General features: G+C 56.3%; 1 protein-coding gene across 1 annotated transcript in view; it reads left to right on the top strand.

The window, feature by feature from the left end:
- The window catches only part of FAM222A (family with sequence similarity 222 member A), a 55,342-nt gene that overhangs the window by 9,795 nt on the left and 23,421 nt on the right, over window positions 1–22,126 (top strand). The window contains exon 2 of the mRNA XM_025889366.2: window positions 20,394–20,521. Within this exon, the coding sequence (XP_025745151.1) occupies window positions 20,440–20,521 (82 nt within the window). The 5' untranslated portion in view covers window positions 20,394–20,439. The remainder of the gene's footprint in view (window positions 1–20,393; window positions 20,522–22,126) is intronic.

The raw sequence follows: 22,126 nt of genomic DNA, 5'->3' as shown, positions 1-22,126 counted from the left end.
CAAGCCCAGAGCAGGTTCCTGGGCCTCCGCCCATCCTGCAGAATCCAGCCCCACCCTGCCCCGAGTCCCATCTCCCTGTCCGCGTGGAGCCCCACACTCAAGGTTCAAACAACTGACAAATCCAGCCATGCAAAGTGGGAGTTTAATTGCAAACAGTTTTTATGGATCATGGGCCCATCTGTGCCACCATATGCAAAAGGGAAAAAAAAAATCCCCATTTAAAAAAAAAAAAAATTCTCCCTGCCCCACACCCTAAACTGACTCCAAAAGGAATAGTTGCCAAGGTTTTGCTGGCTGGAGCCAAGCACGAGCAGAGACCCATCCGGGGGGGGGGGCTTCCTGCTGAGTGGGCCTAGCAAAGTCAGGGGGCCGGGTGGGACGGGTGACTGCTGATCACCACTTAGTTTGCCTCCACAAACTGCCAGCATTTCAAAGCCTCCCCCCCGCCCCCCGGGCATCTTGCACAGCTCCGGGCCTTTGCACATGCCATGTAGCTGTCCAAAGACCCGCTGTCGTTTTGCTGCCACCTCGCTGATGCTGTTTGGCTGGCCTCTACAGCAGGACTTGTGCAGCTCTGCCCAGCGTTGACAGAAATGTGGGAAAGAGTGGTGTTGTGGGGCCCATGGATGAGGGACTTCCTCTTCCATTTCCAGCCCAGCGGGATGGGGCTGTCCAGGCCCTATAGATTCCCTTCCCCTGGGTGGTCCGGCCTCCTGCCATGGTGGCCAGCCCGGCTGGGCAGGTGAGCCCCATTCCCGGGGTCAGCCCTCAGAAGGGGCTTTCACCCAGGGCCGGAGTGGGCTGGTCATCAGGTGGGTCTGAGAGGACTCACCTCTGAGGCAGCTTGCCAGGGTTCGATTGCTGGGCCACCTCATCCCAACTGGGAGACTTCATGTCTCCCTCACTGTGCCTCAGTTGCTCCCTCTGTAAAATGGGGAGAATTCAATAGGATAACATATCCAAAGTGCATCTAAATCTGTCATAATTTTTCCTCAAGGGAGGATCTTTGCTTTGTTCAGTGATGTCCTCCCAGGTTCCCTTTTTATTTTATTTTTTTAAGATTTAATGTATTTGTCAGAGAGAGAGCACACGTTGGGGGGGAGCGGGCAGCAGGCAGAGGGAGAAGCAGGCAGCAGGCAGAGGGAGAAGCAGGCTCCCTGCTGAGCAAGGAGCCTGATGCAGGACTCGATCCCAGGACCCTGGGATCATGGCCTGAGCCCAAATCAGACAGACGCTCAACCAACTGAGCCACCCAGGCGACCTTCCCTTTTTCTTTTTTTTTTTAAAGATTTTATTCATTTGTTTAGAGACAGGAAGAGAGAGCGTGTGTGCGTGAGTTGGGGGAGGGGCAGAGGGAAAGGGAAAGAGGGAATCTCAAACAGACTCTGCACTGAGCACGGAGCCCAATGCGGGGCTGGATCTCACGACCCTGAGATCCTGACCTGAGCTGAAATCAAGAGGCAGATACTCAACCAACAGCCACCCAGGCGCCCTTCCTCCCAGGTTCCTAATCAGGACACTTGATGTTTACTGAGTGGACATGTGAGTAAGTGAGGGTTTGGAGGACTGTCCAGGAGGAAATGGGACACAGGCTCTTGGCTGGCCAGAGATTCAGGGTTTTTACACCCTTTCTGTTGGAGTCCAGGAACCAGTCTGCAGCCTGCAGGGGTTGTGAACTCTGTTCCACAGATGAGGAAAACGGACTCAGACCACAGGGCTCTCCCAAGGTCGTGCAGCTGGGACTGGAATGGTGATGTGTGACTGGCCGACCAAGTCCCTGCTGCTCACGTTGTAGGTGAAGGAGGATGGGCCCTGAGCGGGGGTGGGATTTGGCCAAGGTCACGTGGCAAAGAAATAGCTGCCAGCATCTGTGGGGTCCTTCCTACCCTACATCGTAAGATGAGGCAACTGAGGCCCTCCAGCTTCAGAGCCAGGTCAGCCAAATCCCACGGCTCTTCCTTCCCTCCCCTGCCCTCCTTCTGCCCCAGGTCTGCACCCAGGATCACCGAGCCTGTGGGTTTCCCCATCAGCTTCTGAGCTGGGGGCTCAGTGTGTGCCTGCAGCCAGGCCCCATGCGGGGGGCCTGGTTCCCCAGGCCTGGTACTTGGCACAGCCCTCCTGCAACAGGTAGCAGGGGAAAGTGGGTCCCCTGGGCCCCGGGCAAGCACAGCCTGGACAGACCCCTGGCAGCAGCCCAGGCCAGGCACCAGGCAGCCCATTCCCCACCCAGCAGTGATCACCAGCTCCCGTTGTAATCATTAAAACTATTAGAAGGAAATGTTCGCTTGAAGCAAATGTCAGGCGCCGAGTTGTGCTTTGTAAACGCTCACAATTAATGCCAATCAGGCCCGGAAAAAAGCCGGCCCGGAATCCTGTCTGTTTCGTCTCATTTGTCAGCTGGTGCCGCTCCATGTTGCACATTTTCATACAATTGCTATAAACATAAAAGGGAAACTCCACAGTGTTCCTGGGCGCCCGGATGGTGTGCGCCGACTTAATTACTTGGTATTCCGCTGCTCACTTGGCCGCTCAGAGCGGGTGGGAGAGAGAAGGGGGACTGTGTGGGGCAGGGTGAGGGCTCCTGGAGGTCAGCCAGGGGGACGGGTCAGGCTCCAGGCTTGGGTCTCCCTTCCCACCCTCCGCCAGCTGCACGGCCCACCGAGCCGAGGACACCTGTCAGACAAGAAAAAACTGCCAAAATATGTTTGCAGCATCCTCAGGCAGAAAAGGGGGAGTCAGAGTCCACCAGACTCGGCCTCGAACCCTGAGTCCCGCTCTTGGAATGATCCGTCGGGTTTCTCGCCCTCCTCCTGCACACCAGGCACGTGTGGCTTGCCAGCTGGGCCTCAGTTTCCCCACCTGTGAGTTAGGACTAATAGTTCGGTGGTGAGGAGTTTAGGCTTACTGGGGCTGCGCCCTGGGCTGACGGCATTGAGCGTCTTGTTCCCATTGGGTTGTTGCTCGGGCCCTCTGAGGGTCAGCTGCCCTTGCCCCCAGGGGGTGGGCGGAGTCTTGCTGCCGAAAGTGGTGCTGGGATTTGCACCTGGCTCACCGGGCTCTGGAGCCTGTCGCCATCATGCCAACCAGCTGCACCCTCTCAGTATGGCAGTGCGGCTGAAAGAAGATGATGGATCTGAAAGTCCTAGCACACAGTGGGTGTTTTCATAAATAGTAACTGTTGTCATTCACCCCCTGCAGAGGGGCTCAGGCAGGAGGGGGCACACCCTGGCCCGAGAGGGTCAGCACCAGCATATGTGGATTTTGCTAGATGGAGGGGTCTACAGGGGGTGCTGTGCCCCCTCCCTCCCCAGGGGGTTGGGCCCACCAGGCTTCCAGGGTAGGGCTCTCCCGGTTGCCTCTAATCTGGCCCTGAGGTGCTGACTGTGTGTTAGGCCCTGCATCCCCTAACTGAGCTCTCAGGAACCCCAAAAGTTGGGCATTGTCCCCATTGTACAGATGAGAAAACAGGTCCAAACCGACCTGTGGTTACACAGCTACGGGCTGCTGGACCACGTTCAAGTTCATCAGCCTTCCTAGCCACCCTCCCCCCACCATCGTGGCCTGGACGTGAGGCCTTGCCACACACTATGAACCTGCCCCAGGACCCTTTTGAGCTCTCTAGCTCTCTGCAGATGGGGTCTTCTAAGGCCAGGCTGGCTTGGCGGGGACACACCAGCCTTTGTGTAGGTTCGGGTAGGCTCGGGCCAGGCAGGGCCGCCCCAGAGTGGGGAGAGGGCGGTGTGGCCAGCCGGCCGGGAATAAATGGTCGGAGCAGGGAATAGAGGCCCTTTGTGTGGGGCTCAGTGGGGGAGGGGATGCTGCCACTGCCACCCTGTATGACCGGGGAGGCCCGAGCCCTCCACAGAGAGCTGCCACCACCCCCAGGGGACTGGCCGGGGGAGCCTGTCATCTCCCCTGCCGCCACCTTCCACCATTATTTGCCTGCTCTTGTCTTCTGGGACCTCTGGCTGCTGGAGGGGCCAAGGGCGGTCATTACCCTGGTTGGCTGTAGGCCTACTGTGTGCCAGCACCGGGCCAGACACTCCAGCAACCCTGCAGGGAAAGGGCAGTAGTCCCTTCACAGATGAAGACAGAGGCTCAGAGAGGACAGGGGACTCGCCATACTCGCAGCTGCTCACGGGGCCAGTATTTGGCACACTCCAACACCTTTTCTTTCCATGGAGTTGCCCTTTGTGCCCTGCTGGTCCCGAGACCCAGGGCTGCGACTTGAGGTGCCCGTCTCCATTGCCTAGGTGGCTTCGGGAAGGCTGCCGGCTGCCTTTGTTCCCTGGGCAGGCACCAGGCATCCATTCTGTCCCTCCATCCTGGCCAGGCTCCGCGCTAGCAGCTGTCACCTTAGTGGGGATCGAGGACAGAACCTTGTTGACGGCCGCCCTTCCCGCTAAACTTTCTCTGAGTCTCCGTCTCCTAAGCTTAAAAATGGGAATGGAATAGAATCCACCACTGGGAGCGCTGGGAGATGCGCCAGGACACGGGTAAAGGGCTGAGCTTAGAGCCTGTACATGCTCAGGCTGCAAGAACGTGGCCTGGGCCCTCTGGCATCCCTACCCCCTCCTGGGAGAGGTAGGAGGACAGGCTGAGGCAGTGTACAGGGGACAGGGGTCAGTCTTAGGAGCAGAAACACATGGCAGGGAATGTCTCATGGGGGTCCCTGCTGCAGCCCCACTTTACAGAAAGGCAGACCGAGGCTCGGATAACTGAAGCGACTTGTCAAGGGTCCTGGGAACACAGAGAAGGTACTTTCCCACAAGGCCCGGCCCTTCGTCTCTTCCTGACCTCCACCCAGCCCATTGGGCAGCTGTCCACTGTAGACACTGACCAAGTCCCCTCTGTGCTGTGGGAGGCCCAGAACACCGACAGGCAGCCCCAAAGGCCACTTGGCTTCCCATGGCATATCGTAGCAACCTGGGACCCCAGCTCACACCCACCAGGCCATTCCCTCCTCTGTGCCTTTGTCAGCCCGAGGCTTCCACGGCGACTGCCTTCATTGTCCCCCTTCCAACCCACACACACCCCAGCCCCCAGCACACACATGCCTCCCTTCTCTGCAGAGTAAGTCCAGCTCGACTCTCCCCTAGTTGTCTTCTATCCCGGTGGGGCTTGGAGTCCCCCCTCCCTGGGTCCCGCACCTTGCCTCCTGCCACCAGAGCCCCAAGCCTTTTCACCTCTCCCAGCTCTTCTGCCGCAGCATGGTGCGTAGTAGGCTGTCAGTCCGAGATAGAGACACAGCCCTGGCCTCAGACCCCGGGTCCCTGCCCAACAGAAGAAAGGTATACGAAACAGATCAGAGACAAGGCTGCCCGTCCCAGGATGGGGTCCAGTGCAGGACACCTGGGGAGCAGGAAGCTCCCACCCCCAGCAGACCCTCCTCTCCAGGAGGGCGCCAACCCTTCTGCGCCCCGACTCTGCTCCTGAAATCTCCACGCCATCTTATTTCAATCCTGCCAAGGCCAAGGCAAGGCAGGGGTTTTGCGGATGGGAGAAGAGCCTGGGGAAGGCAGATACTGGCTGAAGCCACACAGCTTCTGAGGGCAGAACCTTGGTCTGAGCCTCAGATCATGCAACCCCAAAACCCATGCACTTCTCCAGGGTGGAAAACTCAGGTGCCCAGGGGGGCCGACCAGGTGATGTGATGAACAAAGCAGCTGCCGCCCAGCCTCGAGGGAGTGCGGGCTCAGAGGCTCCAGAGCTAGCTGCCAGTTTTAGTTTGTTTTCGAGACCAACCAGACAGAATTTGGGGTGAAATTTTCGTTTTTCTTTCCTTGTTCATATTGGCAACCATAGCACAATTTTTTTTTTTTTTTAACTGCAGCAAACAGGGCAAAGGGAAGATGTTTGTGGGTGGGATTTTGCACCCTTCAGGGATACGGTGTTTTCTGGGCAGAGAGCATGAGGTGGGTCCCAGGATGTCGCGCCTTCTCCGTCCCCAGCTGGCAAGGGCCCCCAGAACCCGGCAGCAACTCCATGCACCCCTCGAGACACCCCCAGATGCCGCCTTCACTGCCAGAGGCAGGAGGCAGGGCCCAGAGCCCCGCGAGGGCACCACCCAAATAGCTATAATCAGCAGCCTCGCCAAGACTTCAAACTCACCCAATTATCCTGCGAGGGAAAAAAAACACAAAATGAAAACAAATTAACATGTTTGCATAGAAGCTGCTGCAGCAACAGACACAGCCGTGCGTTTGCGTGCGCACATGCCGGTGCGCGTCCCAGCAGGCCCTGAGCCGCCGCCGCCGCCACCCCCTCCCCAGACCTGACACCCCCTGGCAAGGCTGGGCTGGGCCGTGCCAGTCTGTGCCCACTGCCCTGAGCCAAAATGTGCCCCAGGCCCAGTGACCAGATTGTCCCCAAACCTGGCGAGGCACTGTCTCAGTCCGCCAGCCTTCGGGTTTTTTTCTTTTTCTTTTTTGTTTTTCTTTTTTTCCAATTTAATAAACACGTGAAATTCACTCTGTGCCAAAATTCAACCTCATTGTCCTGTGTCCCTTCCTTCAGATGGGGAAATAAGCCCAGAGAGGTTAGTTGACCTACCCAAGCCTGCACAGCCAGTGAGTGGAAGAGCTGGGGTTTAAGTCCAGAGAGGCCAGCTCCAGAGGCCTCGCCATAACCACCCCACCTCCTCTGTGGCTCCCTCTGGTCTGCGGATGATGTGCCAAGACCTCAGGCTGGCCTTCAAGACCACTGCCCCCACCCCGTGTTCTCTTAGACGGAGGGGCTGTGGGCGTGGTGGGCGTGATCGCCGAGCCAAATGGATATGGGTTCAAATCCCTGTTCACCAGTCCCTTACTGGATGGCTTTGGGCAAGTGGCTTCACCTCTCTCTGTGCCTCAGTTTCCCCTCCTGGAAGATTGGGATAATAATAGTCTCTACCTCAGGGAGATTAGGAGGATTCAGTGGGTGAATGACTGCAAAGTACTGCCTCTGGCGTCTGCCCATGGGGTGGGGTTCCTCCATCAGAATACACACACACACACACACACACACACACACACACCTCCTTATAGTTCAGTGAGCCCTAGAAGGCCTGGCGCATCAGACTCAGTAAGCACATCCATTGTGTGCCTCTGTGCTCCATGCGGTTCCCAAGCACACAGTCAGGGGGCTAAGATGCTCCCCCTTCCTCCTGGGAATGACCCTTCTTCCCTGGACTCCCTTGAAGCTCCATCTGACCAGGGTTGGGGTTACTGGGCTTGTGCCTCATCATCCCTGCTGTTCTCATTCTCTGGGTCCCCACAGCCCAGCACCACAGGTGATGCTCAGGCAAGGTTTTGTGAAGGGAGCCATGCCCTGTGTGGGGCTTGTCCCCTCGCCCTGCTCTGCATGGCCATGGACAAATCCCTTCACCTCTTGAAGCCACCAGCTGTCATCTCTGGCCCTTGACGGTGAAAGTTGAGGGTGGACGTTGCCAGCACAGTGGGCCCCCCGTGAGTGTGGGATTTCAAGGAGCTAGAAGGGCACCACCGAGGAAGTGATGGCATCCCATGTACACATCATCCAGCTTAGTCCTCACCATGGCCAGGTGACAGAGGTGCTATTTCTAGCCCCATTTTTCACACGGAGAAACTGAGGCCCCCCGCAAGGGACCTGGTGACTTCCTCAAGAGAATCCTGCTAGAAGTGGCAGGGCTGGGTTTCTAGGTTTGTGCCTTAGCCTTCCTGGATACTGCTGGTCGGGCTAAAGCAGGCAGCACCTTGCAGGTCTGGAGGGTGAGGCCCAGTAGGACGCCATCCAGGTGGTGGTGGTAGAAGGCTAACTTCATGGTACTCAGGGTGGCCCCTTTGGAATCAGCCTCTCGGCCTGCTGTCATGCCCACTACTCAGGGCCAGGATGGCGTCCAGGGGAGGTGACCCAGTGCCCATTGCTGGAGTGGCCCGTGAGACACTGGGCGCCCACTTGGAATCCCAGGCTTCCCTTGGCATGGCTCTGCAATGGGCTTCAGAGTGCAGTGGACCTGGCTTCACGTCCAGACCCCACCAGGTGGCCTTGGACAAACCCTGAGCCTCTCTGAGCCTTTGCTTGCCCCTGGAGAATGGGAGGCGTGGCTATGCCCGCTCTTCTCAGGATGGGCCCGAGGCTGGGTGAAGCAGCCCCCTGCCCAGACCGCTTGAGGAAGGAGCCCTCCCCCTCCCCCCTTCCAGAAGCTTCCCAGCCCTGGAGGCTCCATGACACCCCTAAGGGTGGGGCTCCCATTGCCACCCAGCCCACGTCCCACTCACCCACCTGTGTTGTCGAGCACCCACTTGGTTCTCCAGGGTCCCCTGTGTTCCAGATGTGTGAAGAGGTTGATAGGACTGAAGAGGTAGGTGTGCTGTGCGGTGAAATGAGGAAAAGACCCCAGGGGCCAGGGCAGGTGTCCAGAGAGGAGAGCCGTGAACCCTGGGCCATGCAAACGGTGGTCGACAAGGAAAGGCTCAGGGCGTCCCTCTGTTCAATGGGATGTACTGAGCATCTCCTGTGTTCCTGGCCTTGGTGTAGAAAGAGCCTAGAGTTGGGTCTGTGAGGCCCCAGGCTCTGCCACCTCCCTGCTGTGCACCTCTGGGCAAGCCCCGGTCTCCCCGGACCCAGTCTTGTCGCACAGGGTAGTGGAGAGAGTTGACATTGAGTACTAAGTGGTTGAGAGCCTGGGAATCGCACACGGAGGTTCATCCCCCACCCCGCCTCTTGGGGGCAGGGGAAGAGCTGGTCCTGTGGCTGTCATGGAGCTATGTATGGCAGGGGACACCTGCCCACCCTTCTGAGGCAGAAGCTGGGTACTGCTGGAGTGTAAGAAGTGGGGAGAATGTCCTTTTGCCTCCCCCATTGCAAAAGTGAAATGCATCTTTCAGTATTTGGAACCAAGTCCGATGAAGAAAAATTCAGCAGTCACCCAGCTGCCCAGCGCTCAGCACTTGGTCTCATGCTGAGGACTTTCTTCCTAGGTGTTGGGCATTTGGGGAGTGTCTCATTTCGCCTTGCGGAAGTGACCGTCCTGGTCAGGTGGGGCTTGTGTGAGCAGGTGTGTGGACAAGGCCAGGCCTGGCCCAGAGGAAGGGCCCATTCTGCGCTAAGCCTGTCCTGGGCCCCTGCACCGATGGACGCATTCCGGCCTGGGCTTCTGGGCACCACCTGCCCGCCCTCCCGCCCGGCAGCCCGTTGTCTGGCATGGGGGGGGGGGGGCTCGGAGCAGCCGTTGTTCTGCACACATCTGATCCTGTCTCTTCCACATCAGATCATTTGTAACCGTCACCAGGCAATCGGGCCCGTCGCTGATTCAATCTCGGCTTTGTGCTGTCACAGCTGTTTTTCCGCGCCGGGCTGATTTTGAAAGGAGGCCCATCTTCTAGGCCCGCTCTTCAGAAGCAGGGGGAGGGGGTGGGGGTCTTTGTGTGTGTGTGTGTGTGTGTGTGTGTGTGTGTGTGTGTGTGTGTACATCCTCCCCCTTTCAGCAAACCCCCACCCCACACACACGCAGGCCTCCGCCTCTCCTCACCGAAAGTAGAATTTGGAATGAGGTGCATGGACAAGGGCCGTGGGGCCCCACCCCCATCCCCTACCACCTGCCCACCCTGGGCACCTGTGTGCCCCAGTGTGCAAACACAGCAGAGTCTGTGCTCTGGTAGAAAAGACAGATGCTAAACAATTCATCAACAAGGTCATTTCAGAGTGGTAATGACACTGAAGGATCTACAGCCCTGATGGGTTAGTGGCTGGAGCAGTCAAGGAGGACCTCTTGGAGGAGGTGATGTTTGAGTTGAGGTGCGAATGAGGGGTTAGAGCTGACATGGAGAGCGCCACCCCGTCTGAACTGAGAAGTCCTGTAAATGTAAAATCAACCCCCACTTTCAAAGACTTAGTGTGGAAAAAAGGAAAATATCTCGTGAGTCATTTTTAAATATTGATTACATGTTGAAGCGATACTATTTTGGATATATTAGATTAAATAAAATACGTTAGTAAACATCTTCCAGGGCGCCTGACTGGCTCAGTTGGGAGAGTGTGCGTCTCTTGATCTCAGGCTTGTGAGTTCGAGGCCCACGCTGGGTGCGGAGATTACTTAAAATTTTTAAAAACAAACAAAAAGACATAATTTCCCTTGTGGATACTAGAAAATTTGTAATTACATTATATTTCTACTGGAGAGCCCTGGGGCAGAGTGTTTAGATGGAGACAAAACTGTAAGTGCCAAGGTCCTGGGATGAGACCAAGGTTGACCTGTTGGAAGACGAGGGTAAGCAAGGGGAGAGGGACAGTGTGGGCAGGGAGTGGAGACGGGGTTCACACATAGCCTTAGAGGATGTTGTTAGAAATGCCAGGGAAGCCAGCAGGGGAGTTTTGAGTGGAGAAGGAAGTGAGTTCCACATGGAAGCCCAGCCTGGCCCTGTGGGGTGGAGAATAGCATGCAGGGGCCCTGGGACGTTGGGACGTGATGAGGCACATGGTCAGAACAGGGGTCTGTCGTGGCAGAGTTGCAGGAAGGACCTGCTAGAGGGCTGGCTGGACCAGACTTGCTTCCCTTTGCTCCTGAATTTCAAAGCCTCTGGGCCTTCTGGTGCTCCTGCCTCTTCCTCCACCCACCCCCATCTTCCCTGGCCACTCACTGTCTCCTCCCTGAGCAGCCGCTCCCTGTCTCAGCCAAGAATTTACAATATGTCCAGCTCCTCACCTCCAGGTGGTCAGTGGTTGAAATCCCTTTCCAAAAAGTAACTTAAAACACACACACACACAGAAAGAAGGGATGGACAATCACTGTAGAAAAATTAGAAATAGAAACACAAAGAAGAATCAAACTCCCTAGAGATAAACACAGTCCCACTGCCAGCCTGGGGTGGAGCTGGGGTTTGAACCCACGTGGTCTGGCCCCAGCATCCCAAGTGCTAGGATCATAGTGCCCTGTGGACAGATGATGGGGGCTTAGAGACACTGTGCCTCCAGCCCAGCTCACAGCAAAGGACACCTGGCCCACACACAAGTGGGGCTTGGCTCTGGGGGTTAGCATCTATATAAATATGTTGATGGTGGTGTTGGGCCAGAGTGCTCTGTCGTTTCCCCTGCCCCCTATCCCGAAGGCCCTACTCATTTCTGTTCTAGCCTGATCCTCTGAAGCATCTGTTGATCCTTGGCTCCTGGCTCAGAGTCAAGACCAGCCCTCCCCTTAGCCCATCCCCCCACCTGGGCTTCTGTCTCCTGGTCTCCTAAGCCTGGCCTTCCTGCCCTGGGCCCAGTTTTCTTCCCTTTCTCTCTCCCCTTGGGGTCTAAGTCTGGCACAGGCCCACCTCTTCTGCTGGGCTTCCCTGCCCCCCTGCACCAACTAACTGCCTGCCCTGTGGCCCTGGACAGCCCCCGCCCCCGGCCTCTTCTGTTTCGTCACGGGTACACAGACCATAGTAATCCTCTTTCTCTGGGTTGTGGGGTGGGTTAAATGAGGTGATGTCTGTAAAGTGCTGAGCCCGTGGGAACACTAAAAATAAAAGCCAGCTCCTATTATTGCTCTGATTATTAGATTTTCTCCTTCTCCGTCACTGAGTTAACCCTGAATTGTAGGGTGCAAGGGCCTGGGGGTGTGCAGGGGGATAGGTGAGAGAATGGGTGGGAGCGCCCACCTCCACGATGGGTCTTACCTTCAGCCTTTGCATGGTGTTCCCCCTTCTGGACCCATTATCCCCAGAGTCATCTGGTAATACCCAGTATCGTTTTGGTCTCCACTTGTATGTTGCTCCTTCACGAAGGTTCCATGACCTCCAACAAAAATACTGGGTTGGGGCCTTCCTGCTGATGATACCAGTTATATTGATGCCCGCGGCTTCACCCCTTGGCTGGAAGGTGACAATGGAGAGTTGGCTGTCACTTAAGGCCAGGCCAGAACTAGGGGAAGAACAAGTGACTTATACAGTCATGCCACCCCCCCCCCACTCACTCCCTACCTTGGGATCTGACTCTCAGGGAGTGGAAGCTGGATAGGGGGGGTCTGAGATTGGGTGGCTTTGCTCCCCCATCTAGGGCTTCCCGAAGGCTCATTTTTGTGAGAATGAGCCCTGCCCCCATTCACTCCCTAGGTGCTCCTGGGTGACCCTTGGTTCTGGGAGAGGGCCCAAACCAGCCCTCCCCTCAGCCCATCCCACCTGGGCTTCTGATAGGCTGCTATCACGAGAGAGAGTGGTTTTCAAGCCCTCCTGTGAGCCCTCCATCCACCCAGCACCTTCTCTCAGCCCCTCCCTGCCCTGAACCAGCACTTGTCCTCAGCAAGTGGATCTTGCCGCCTTGAGCTTGGGCTCCCTGCCCCTATTCCCTCTGCCCTGGTGACCCTGCCTGGCCTCAACACAGATGGGGTGCTCTTACTCATCCAGAGGGTTTCTTCTCCCTCCTGGAGCTGCTTCAAGTTCTTCATACTCCCCAATTTTTTTCAAGTCTTTCTAGGCTTGTGCGTGCAGTCCTGTGCTTCGGACCCCTTCTCCCCCCATCTTCAGGAAGCCCTAGATGGGATAGCACGATCCCTGCCTCCCTGCTGATGGTAATCATTGACGATACTAATAATAGCTACCACTTGGGCAGGTACTGTGATGACAACCCTGGCACCTTATTTGTAGAATCCGTGGTATAACCCCTTGTACAATCTGTGGAATTAACCCCTTTTTTTAAGAGGAGGAAACTGAGTCTCAGAGGAATGTGCCCCACGCATCAGAGTTAAGGGACAAAGCTCAGACATCAGGATCCAAAGACTGGAACGATATTGTTAATCCTCCTTATGAAGGCAGCGGGGCTGTCCTTTCATCGTGAGACCGCCAAGCTAGGTAGGCTGTCCCCACCATGGCTACCACTTGTCTCCTTCCTTGTAATTGCTCCTCTGGCGCCCCATCCCCTCCGTCAGGGTCTGTCACTGCTTCAGCCTCTCACACACAGTAGGTGCTTAATTTGTCATGTCTCCAGAGGTTGGAGTGCTGCCCAGGGCAGATAACAGCAAGATTAGTTCCCATGGCGACTGACGTCACCAGGCTCCCAAGCTCTGCCTGGCCCCTGTCTCCGGGGTGAGTGCACTGGGAGCTGGCCGTGGTGCTGAAGGCTCATGCGAGCTGCCCGCCCCAAACCTCCGCCCTCTGTCCCTGTCAGTCACTGATGCCAGCCTGGTGCTTCTGGCCCATCCTTCCTTCAGGAGATGGTTTCCTGGGGGCCCACTGTGCATGGTCACTGGTCACAGCACCGTGGACCCAAGGAGGAAGGATCAGAGAGAGCCACATGAGGAGCCCCGTTAATTTGATTACTGACCGACCATTTATCAAACGCGTCTCTGAGAAGCCCTTGAGGAACCTGGGCTTCAGGTGAAAGTCAAGTAGAATTTCATGGGGACAGGTAGAGACTCAGGAAGGGTGCAAGCAGAAGGGATTCCCCAGGCCAAGACCTGCACGTGTGGCAGTGAGAAGCTCGCGCCCACCTCAGGGCTCCAGCTGCGGCTGCCTGCCCTCTGGCCTTCGTGATTATTGGTTCACTTTTTGGTCTCTCCCGGTGGCCCAGAACGACCGGCACATCTGGCTCCAGTGCCCGGCCCAGGGCTGGGCCCAGACTGAATGGAGAGTTGCTGTCTCCCAGGCCCGGGGTTGGCCTCCGCCTCTTGGGAACAGAGGGAGCCAGGTATGCTTTGTGGCCAGATTTGCATTTTAGAGAGACCTCTGGCCCTGTGGGGATGGGGATGGACGGCATAATGATCCTGGCAGTGGATGAGGCCTCCTGTTGAAGGGGGCAATGCCCCTCCACCCCAGCCTTTAAAAAAATAAGAGAGTGAAAATCCCCTTCTGGTGCTGCGGCCCAAATGGCAGTGGGGAAATAATCACTTTTCACAGACCCCTTATCCACAGCCCAGCCCCGCGCCAGTTTAATCAGCAGTGGCGGTGTGACTTGAAGATTCCCGGGCTTGAGAGATCAGGAGAGGGGTTAAAGAAAATTACCCTCGCCTCCTCCATGCTAATGTAATCTCTAACCAGATCTGCCTAGCCGCAGCTCAAATTGCTTTTTAGATTAACATTTAATTATTAACAGGGTCCCCTGGAAGGCCTCAGGCTCAGAACAGGGATGGGGGAGGGAGCGGCAGGAGGGGGTTGGGGTGGGCTTCTACTCTGGCTGCCTTGCAGAGAGACAGGGTGGGGGGGAGGGGGGTGGCGAGAGGCAGAGAGAGGGAAGGAGTAGGGGAGAGGGGGGTCAGGAGGGGAACAAGAATGAGGGACAGCGGGGGAAAAAGAAGGGAGACAGCAGGCCAGGGGGGCAGACGGAGTAAGGGAGAAGGAGAGAGACAGGGAAGAGGAAGAAAGAGACGGCGGCGGAGCCTCCTATTGTGGGGGAGGGCCTGTGCACCCAGACTCGCGAAGGTACTGCTGGGCAAGGGTCCCTCTGGCCCGCCATCCTGGCGGGGGGCAGGCGATTTCCTGTCCCTCGCTGTTTAGGGAGGACTGAGCTTTCTGAGGCTTCGTGCTGGCCTGGCTTGTGGTGCTGGGGACCGTCACAGAAAAGTGACTCAGGGCCACAGACCCGGGATCTGACTCCAGCTGTCCCAGGCCCTGGGCCTCCCATCACCACTTCACATTGTTCCTGGCACTTGTGCTCAGGCTCCGTGGCCAGGACAGAGGAGAGGAGAACAAGGCTTCCTGTCCAGCCGTAGGGATCCGGGTGAGAACAGTTGGCAGGCCCTGCCCCCTCCCCCATGAAGGTTGTGGGGCCCTGAGGAAGAGCAGGGTCCCAACAGTCCACTCCAGCACTTTATGTGAATTGCTGGATGTTCCCAGCTCCCCATCTCATCCCAACTCAACCTTCTAAATCCCTCAAGCACAGACCGCATCGAGAACCCCCTCTGTGTGCCAACAGAGGACCTAGCCTGTTGCCTTGCACACAGTTAGTGCACTGGATTGTTTGAAAACCAAATCGTAAAACATTCCCTCCTGTCCAAGCTGGAAGTCCCTCCTATGAAATCCACTGGGCTGTTTCCCATCAAGATTCAGTGAGGAAAAGAGGGAGGGACTGTGACTTCCTCCAGGTCACTGAGCCAGTCAGAGCCCTGGTGTGGGCTGGTGACCCCCCCCCCCCGGAGGCATCCAGGGCTGGCTCTCCTCTGTGAAGTCCAACTCCCATTGGACACTGGGAAGGGCCTGGCATGACCTTCCCCTCCAAGCCCCAGCTAGTCTTTGGCCTTGGGTAGAGCCAGCGAGGCCAGAGTAGGCAGCTCCAGGAGCGGGGAAGGGCAAGGGCTGGAAGTGGCATAGCCGTGGCCTTCATGAGGTCACAGCCTCGCCCTTGTGTGGAGCCCAAGCATGTCCTCATACTCTGCCCTGCTCTCGGGCCAGCCCGGCCTGGCAAGGGGCAGACTGCAGACCTGCAGGATGCATGAGGGAAAGTTCTGCCCCCCTGCCACTTTCGGGAAATAGCATCTGGGGAGGGGAGAAGCCAGGAAAGTGCATTTTTTTTTTAAGATTTTATTTATTTTTTGAGAGAGAGAGAGAAAGAGCCCATGAGTGGGGGGAGGGGCAGAGGGAGAAGCAGACTCCCCACTGAGCAGGAAGCCACCATGGGACTCGATCCCAGGACCCCGGGATCATGACCTGAGCCCAGGGCAGATGCTTAACTGACTGAGCCACCCAGGCGCCCCAGGAAAGTTCATTTTCATTGGGTTGGATTTGGGAGTGGGAAGTCAGTGCTTACTGGATGTTCAAGAGAACATTGGCAGGACTTTTTTTTTTTTTTTTTAAGATTTTATTTGTATTTGACAGAGAGCACAAGCAGGAGGAGTGGCAGGGAGAGGGAGAAGCAGGCCCCAAGGATGGACAGGACATTCTTACTGGTTTTTGTACAGTGCATATGGCACGGGGCTAGCCCTCAAAGGTTGCTCAGGGAGTATTTGCTGCCTGAATGAATGAATGAGCGAGTGAATGGGTGGGTAAATGACAGCCACCTCAGAAGGGTTCTCCCAGAGGCAGGGTCTGCGGTTTAGTCCTCTCAGTATTGTTCTGCCCAGCGCAGGCCGCACACGCTGTCCTCCGCGAATGTTTATGGGATGGGTAAGTGGTCTCCTGGGAGCCACTCCTCCTCCTTCCCCTCCTCACCTCCTTCCCTGTGATCCCAGCCCCTGCTGGAGTAGAATCAGAGTGGATTTGGGCACTGGGGAGAAGCAGGCCTTTGCCTCGGCTCCTTCCTGCCCAGCTGCCCAGGAGCTGGGGGCTGAGGGCACCCCACCACCACCACGATGGAGCCTGGGTGGCGGCCGCACACGTGTGAGGCTGAGGGTGCAGTCTCTGGTTGGGGGGACACCTAAAAGCTGTGTGACCTTGTGCAGATTACTTCCCCTCTCTGGGGCCATTTCCTAATCTGTGAAATGGGGATAAAAACAGAATCCACCGCAGAGGCTGCTAGGAAGCAGCAGTGAGGTATAACGGACAGGATGCACGTGGGACGCAGCACAGAAGGAACATTCGATAAATGGGCAGCGCTATTATTAGTACTAATGTGTGCATGGTTATTGTAAGCAACCCCTCCCACTGGCTGGGGGCTTCCCAAGGCCCCCTGCAGCCAGACAGGCAGGGAGAGATGACAAAAGGCAGGCAGGGCCAAAGGCCCCAATTCCCTGTTCTTTTAATAAAAATAAAGACAGCCTTTAGACATCCTTCTCCTATGCATTGTTCTGCCGAGGCAAGCAGCACAGACTCAATTCTTCCTCGGACTTGGAAAGTTCCTTCCTTTCTTTCCCCTCCCCTGTCACATTTCTTTTATCTAAATCCTCAGCCATGAAAGGGCATATCGACAGCTGGGGGTGTTATCTGGTGGAGGGGACCTTTTCCTAGGGGTGCCTCTGAGATAAGACGTCTTATCAGCCCCCACGTCAGGAATGATGCCAAAGCATTCTAATCATTGAGGCTTGCGACATTTTCTGCCTCCCTCCCCCCACCCCCTTTTTTTTTATTAAAGTCACAAAAGACCTTGGGCTTATAAACAGCCTGATTTGCAGATAGGGTTTCAAAGTGAGCAGCGTTCCGGATGGTCCCCGGCTGGGGGAGTCATGAGTCAGGGTGGGGCCTCAGAGGAGCTGGCTTTCTGCAGATGGGATGATGCCAAGCAGAGAGGGGGCAGGGTGGGGTTACGGGAAGAACATGAGCGTTTTAGGCGCCTGCCCCATTCCTGTCCCCAGCTTGCTGTGTGACGTTTCCCAGGATGCTTGGCTTCTCTGGGCCTTGGTCACTTCGTCTGACAATAAGTGATTCATTGATTCAGCCAGTCATTCAGCACTATTTATTAAATGATTACTCTTTGCCAGGCACCAGGAGAAAGAGACAAATAAGACATGGTCCTTGCTCCTGAGAAACTCACAGTCCAATGGAGAAGAGACAGACATGAAAATTGGCAGTTACCACTTGGTGTGATTAAGACTGTGTGGGGGGTGCCCAGAGGAAGGACAGCTGAGCCAGAGTCTGGGTTAAAATGGACTGGGGTGGCGGTGCTGTGGGCAGAGGGACCAGCATGGGCAAAGGTTTGGGGGTGTGGGGCAGCTGGTTGGAGGGAGGGCTGGGAGGGCTGGCCGGGATAGGCAAAGAAAGCTGGGCTCTGTTCTGGGGTTGGAGGGGGGACGGACTCTGTCCTGTTGTAGATGGTTGGGATGATGCGGGAACTGGTGGTAACACCCACTCATCACCGTGCTAGGCTGGCTCCTGTCCCCTCCCACACTGACCCCCCACCTGCCCCAGCAGCAGGGCACAGGGTTCCTGAGGAAATGAACAGTGAATTGGGATTAGAGGCACAGAGAGAAAAACCCCTCCCCTTCAAGTGAAGATGGTCTCTTGGGCTGTGGGGAGTCCAGAAGCCAGTGATGAAATGATGCAGGCTGTTGTACTGAGCTGAGGCCTGGACATGGATCCTGTCTCTTCTGGGGGAATCTTCTGTCGCTCCCTGAGCTGGTGACCTCTCGGCTCCCAGAACTGCTTAGGCATCCACCATCGGAGCACTCTGAAAACCAGAGCCCCACTGAGAGGGCAGCTGCTGAGGTCCAGAGAGGCCCCAGATTAGGCAGCCTGCCCTTCACCCCCAACAATTACAGTCCCCAGCCTGCCTCTTTAAGCGGCAAAGCATGCTGGCATGTGCGGCCCATGGGGAGTTGCAGGGGAGGACCTGGACAGGGGCTAGGCTTCTTGGGCCCCTGGCACCCAAGTGAAAGACAAGAAGTGAGGAGGACCTGCAGGGGTGGGGGGTGGGGGTGCTGGGCATGGTCAGGACGCTGTTGGATAATGACCTGGGAGGGATCAGAGGCTCCCTTGGGGTCACACATTGGGCATTGGGGCAGGGGTATGTAGTTTCCAGCCCAGCCCTGGGGGCTACCCGCTGGTGAGGGGGCAGGCTCATCTAGCCACTGCTAGCCACTGCCTGCTGGGTGGCCCTGGGCGGGGTGCTAGCTCTCCCTGGCTTGGGTTTTCCCATCTGCGGGTGGAGAGGACGTTCACCTGCGGCTGGCCGGCTTTCTCGGGCTCTCCCCTCTGTCCCCCACACCCTGTGTCAGAGCGGTGAGAGGTGGACGCGGGGCCGGGCAGGCGTGTCGGGGGGAGAGGCTGCGCAGCCGGCCCCTTACCTTGCAGGCGCGCATGCAATTGCGCGTGACCGTGGACAGCCTGCATGTGCACGCGAGGGCGCCAGGGGGCGCGGCGGGGCGCGGCGCTGTGGGTATGGGTGGGCGGCGGCGTGCCCATCTCGGGAGATGTACGTAGTGCGCGTGGACGGCGTCCTGCCCGCGTGTCCCCAGGTGTCCGAGCGGGACAGTGTGTGTGCAGCTCTGTCCTAAAGGGCCTGGGTCCCCTGTCCCCCAGGAGTGATGCCTCCTTCCCACTGTCAGGGGCTTTCATCCCTGCAATAAACCCCACTTCATTCCCTTTTTAAACTGTGTAATTTCTGTCTGATTGTAATGGCATATTTTAAAATTACCAGAAATCAAAGCCGGGAAGTGGATAGCGCAGCTCTGACTGCATCGTGGCTGCATTAAGGCTGGCGATTGGGGGGTGGGGGTGGGGGGTGAGAACCAACTCCCCTTCCCCATCCCCCCCTTTTTTTTGAGACAGTAATAGGAGAAAATTGGTTTTGAAACTGAATAAAAGTCCCTTTCAGAGTAAATCATTTCTTTCAGGGTACCTTTGCTGAAAGTAAAATAGAGCATAATGAAAGGTGGTTACGTGATTGTCTTTCATTTACCGAGAGGCCAGGACAGACAGGAGGCTGCAACCGTCTCGGGGAAATTCAAGATTGGAATAATTGCGCCGTAACAAGGAGCTTGTTGTGAAATTAGTATCTTAAGAAAGTAGTGAAAAAAGGCTTTTCCTCATGAATACTTCATTATTAGAAGAAAGCAGCAGAATTTAAGGGCTCCAGACACCTGTTTAGTATTAAATAACTCCCCTTTCTTCCCCCTTAAACACCCCCCACCCCGTCTTTCTTCCTTTTTTTTTAAGAACTGGCAGGAGGATTGAGCTGGCCCAGCTTGGCTGCTCAGGACACTTGTGGGGCTGGGTTCGGGTCGGGTTGGGTGGGCACCAGGGCTGTCTGGCTGCTGGTTCTGGCTCCTTACCTGGAAGAGAGGAAGGGAGGAGCCCTGCAGAGAAATCCCCGCCCTCCCTTCATGGCCTCCAGGGCAGGCCCCAGCTGGCCTGTGTTCACCTTGCCCCATGTTCACCTTGCCCCACAAGGGGCTCTGCGTTCTGGGAACCCTGGTGGCCCTTGGGACCTGGGCTCAGTGCTTAGGCTCAGCACTGGTCAGGGTTGGGGACCGCGTTCTGCCAGGGATGCCGTCCTGGACGTCTCCTTGTAGGGGTGCTGTGAGCATGCTCCAGAACAACACTTCAGTACACTGGAACACCCATACGCCTACTGGCGGTTCCTGGGCGCCCCACCCCCACCCCCGTGTACCTTCCAAAGGTGACCACATGGCGTCTTTGCTCTCCATGAGCTCAAAACTGAAGAGCAGGGACAGACCCACTCAGCTCAAACTGAAGAGCAGTGACAGGAGAGCCACAGGCCACGCCTGGCTGGAAGGGCAACCTGCTGAGGAAACCCGTAGGGGGTGAGGATCTAACCAGGCCTGGGGGCATCGGCGCAGCCCCTTGGAGGAGATGACCCACACAGTGAGCAGGGCCAGGGCATGTGGGACCGGTCAGTTCTGGCCCCGGCGTGGTGGAAATCTACCACTCGAGATCTGGGTTCTTTTCCTTTCTTTCCTTTGGTGTCTCTAGGCCTCAGTGTCCTCATCTGTCAGATAAGGGAGGAGTATCTGCTTTGAGAGTCTCCAGTGTTCTGCTGGGTAGTGGGGAGGCTGCTGGAAGTAGCCGGGGGAAGTGGGAGGCGGGCACGGAGCAGCCCAAGTGACAAGTACCTCATCTCCCTCCTCACAGGGACCCTGCTGCTCCGTGCGCCCCACCGCGGGCCCCCAGCTCCGCCATGCTGGCCTGTCTCCAGAGGACCCAGAACCCACCGGGCCAACACCTGGCCTGCCCGAGCAAGAGCCTGGAGCTCCGAAAGTGTGAGTGCACACCCTCCCCCTGCGCATGCCTCTCCAGCCCCCGTCTCTGTCCCCTCCCTCTGCCCACTGAGTTCACACCCAGCTTTTCCCACCTCAGGCCTTTGTGGGGGCAGATCCCAGCAGGGAATGCCACCGGAACCCCAGAACATCCACCCACCACGGCCCTGCCCAGAGCTCTCCGTGGTCTAGGCCTTTGCTGTGCTATACCCCCTCCCCCACAACGGCACCCACCCCCTTTGGTTGACTCCCATGGAGTGTGACCTCCTTCCCAGGAGTCCCCTCTGACCCCAACCCTCTGCCTGGGACCCCACGATGCACGATGTCTGTCTCACTCACCATGATTTTCTGGCACTGGTGGCAAAGAGGACTATGTGGAAGCACATAGTCCTCAGTGATATCCCAGCTCGGGGCCCGATTTGCTGTGTGATCTTGGGCATGTCTTTCCCCTCTCTGGGCCTTGCTTTTTCAGTGTGTCAAATTAGGGAGCTGGACTTGGTGATCTCCAGGGGTCTGTCTTCCTTGACCATCTAGGACAGGAATACCAAACCCTCTGATCTGATTTTTTTTTAGCCACCATAGGGTCTTTTTTGTAATTTGAAGTATTTGGAAACATTTGAAAACAGGGAGATTTGCATAATAATCTGGATTTATAATGTCTCTTGGAAAAAAAAAAATCAGAGGATCTGGTAACATAGGCCTGGGTTCTTAAACTGCAGCTCTCAGTTAGAAATGAACTATTATTGTCTCTTCAAAGGGGACAGCTATTGGGGCACACCTGGGTGGCTCAGCCAGGTAAGCGTCCAACTCTTGATTTCAGCTCAGGTCATGATCTCCGGGTTATGATCTCAGGATTGTGAGATCAAGCTCCATGTCGGCTCCACGCTGGGCATGGTGGAGTCTGCTTAAGCTTCATCCCCCCCCGCTCATGTGCGTGCACTTGCTCTCTTTGTAAGTAAAAGGGTAGGGGGACAGCTATCTCCCTGTTGGTGCTGTCCTATAGCACAAGATTGGTTGCCCTTCATCATTGCGCTTACACTGTTACGCTTTTTCTTTTAATAAGTGTTTATAATTTTTTTTTTTTTTTAGATTTTATTTGAGAGAGAGAGAGCGAGCATAAGCAGGTGGAGGGGCAGAGAGAGGGGGAGAAACAGACTCACTGCTGAGCAGAGAGCCCGATGCGGGAGTAGATCCCAGGACCCTGGGTTCATGACCTGAACCGAAGGCAGACACTTAACCGACTGAGCCACCCAGGCGCCCCTGGTGTTTATCTTTAGACAGGTAGTACATTCATGTGGTCCAGGATACAAAAGGAATGAAGGGGTATACAGATTGAAGTCTCCATCTCATTCCTGTTGTATAGCTGCCTCCTCCCCTTCTCACAGGCAGCCCGTGTTGTCCTGTGTGTCCTTCCAGATGGTTCTCTGCATGACCCAGCACACCTTGGGACATCATCATGCACCTCCCTTTTTCACTTAGCCATACATCCTATAGGTCAGCATCTAAAGAGCTTCTTCCTTCTTTGGCCACTTAGTTTTCCATAACAAGGGGGAGCTGTAATTTATTTGACCAGTCCTCTGTATACACTGGACCCAACCTGTTGTCTTT

Source organism: Callorhinus ursinus, unplaced genomic scaffold, assembly GCF_003265705.2.
Source record: "Callorhinus ursinus isolate GAN/ISIS: 27379988/994484 unplaced genomic scaffold, GSC_fseal_2.0 scaffold41, whole genome shotgun sequence".
NCBI lineage: Eukaryota > Metazoa > Chordata > Mammalia > Carnivora > Otariidae > Callorhinus > Callorhinus ursinus.
This window is presented reverse-complemented; position numbering and strand designations above follow the sequence as displayed.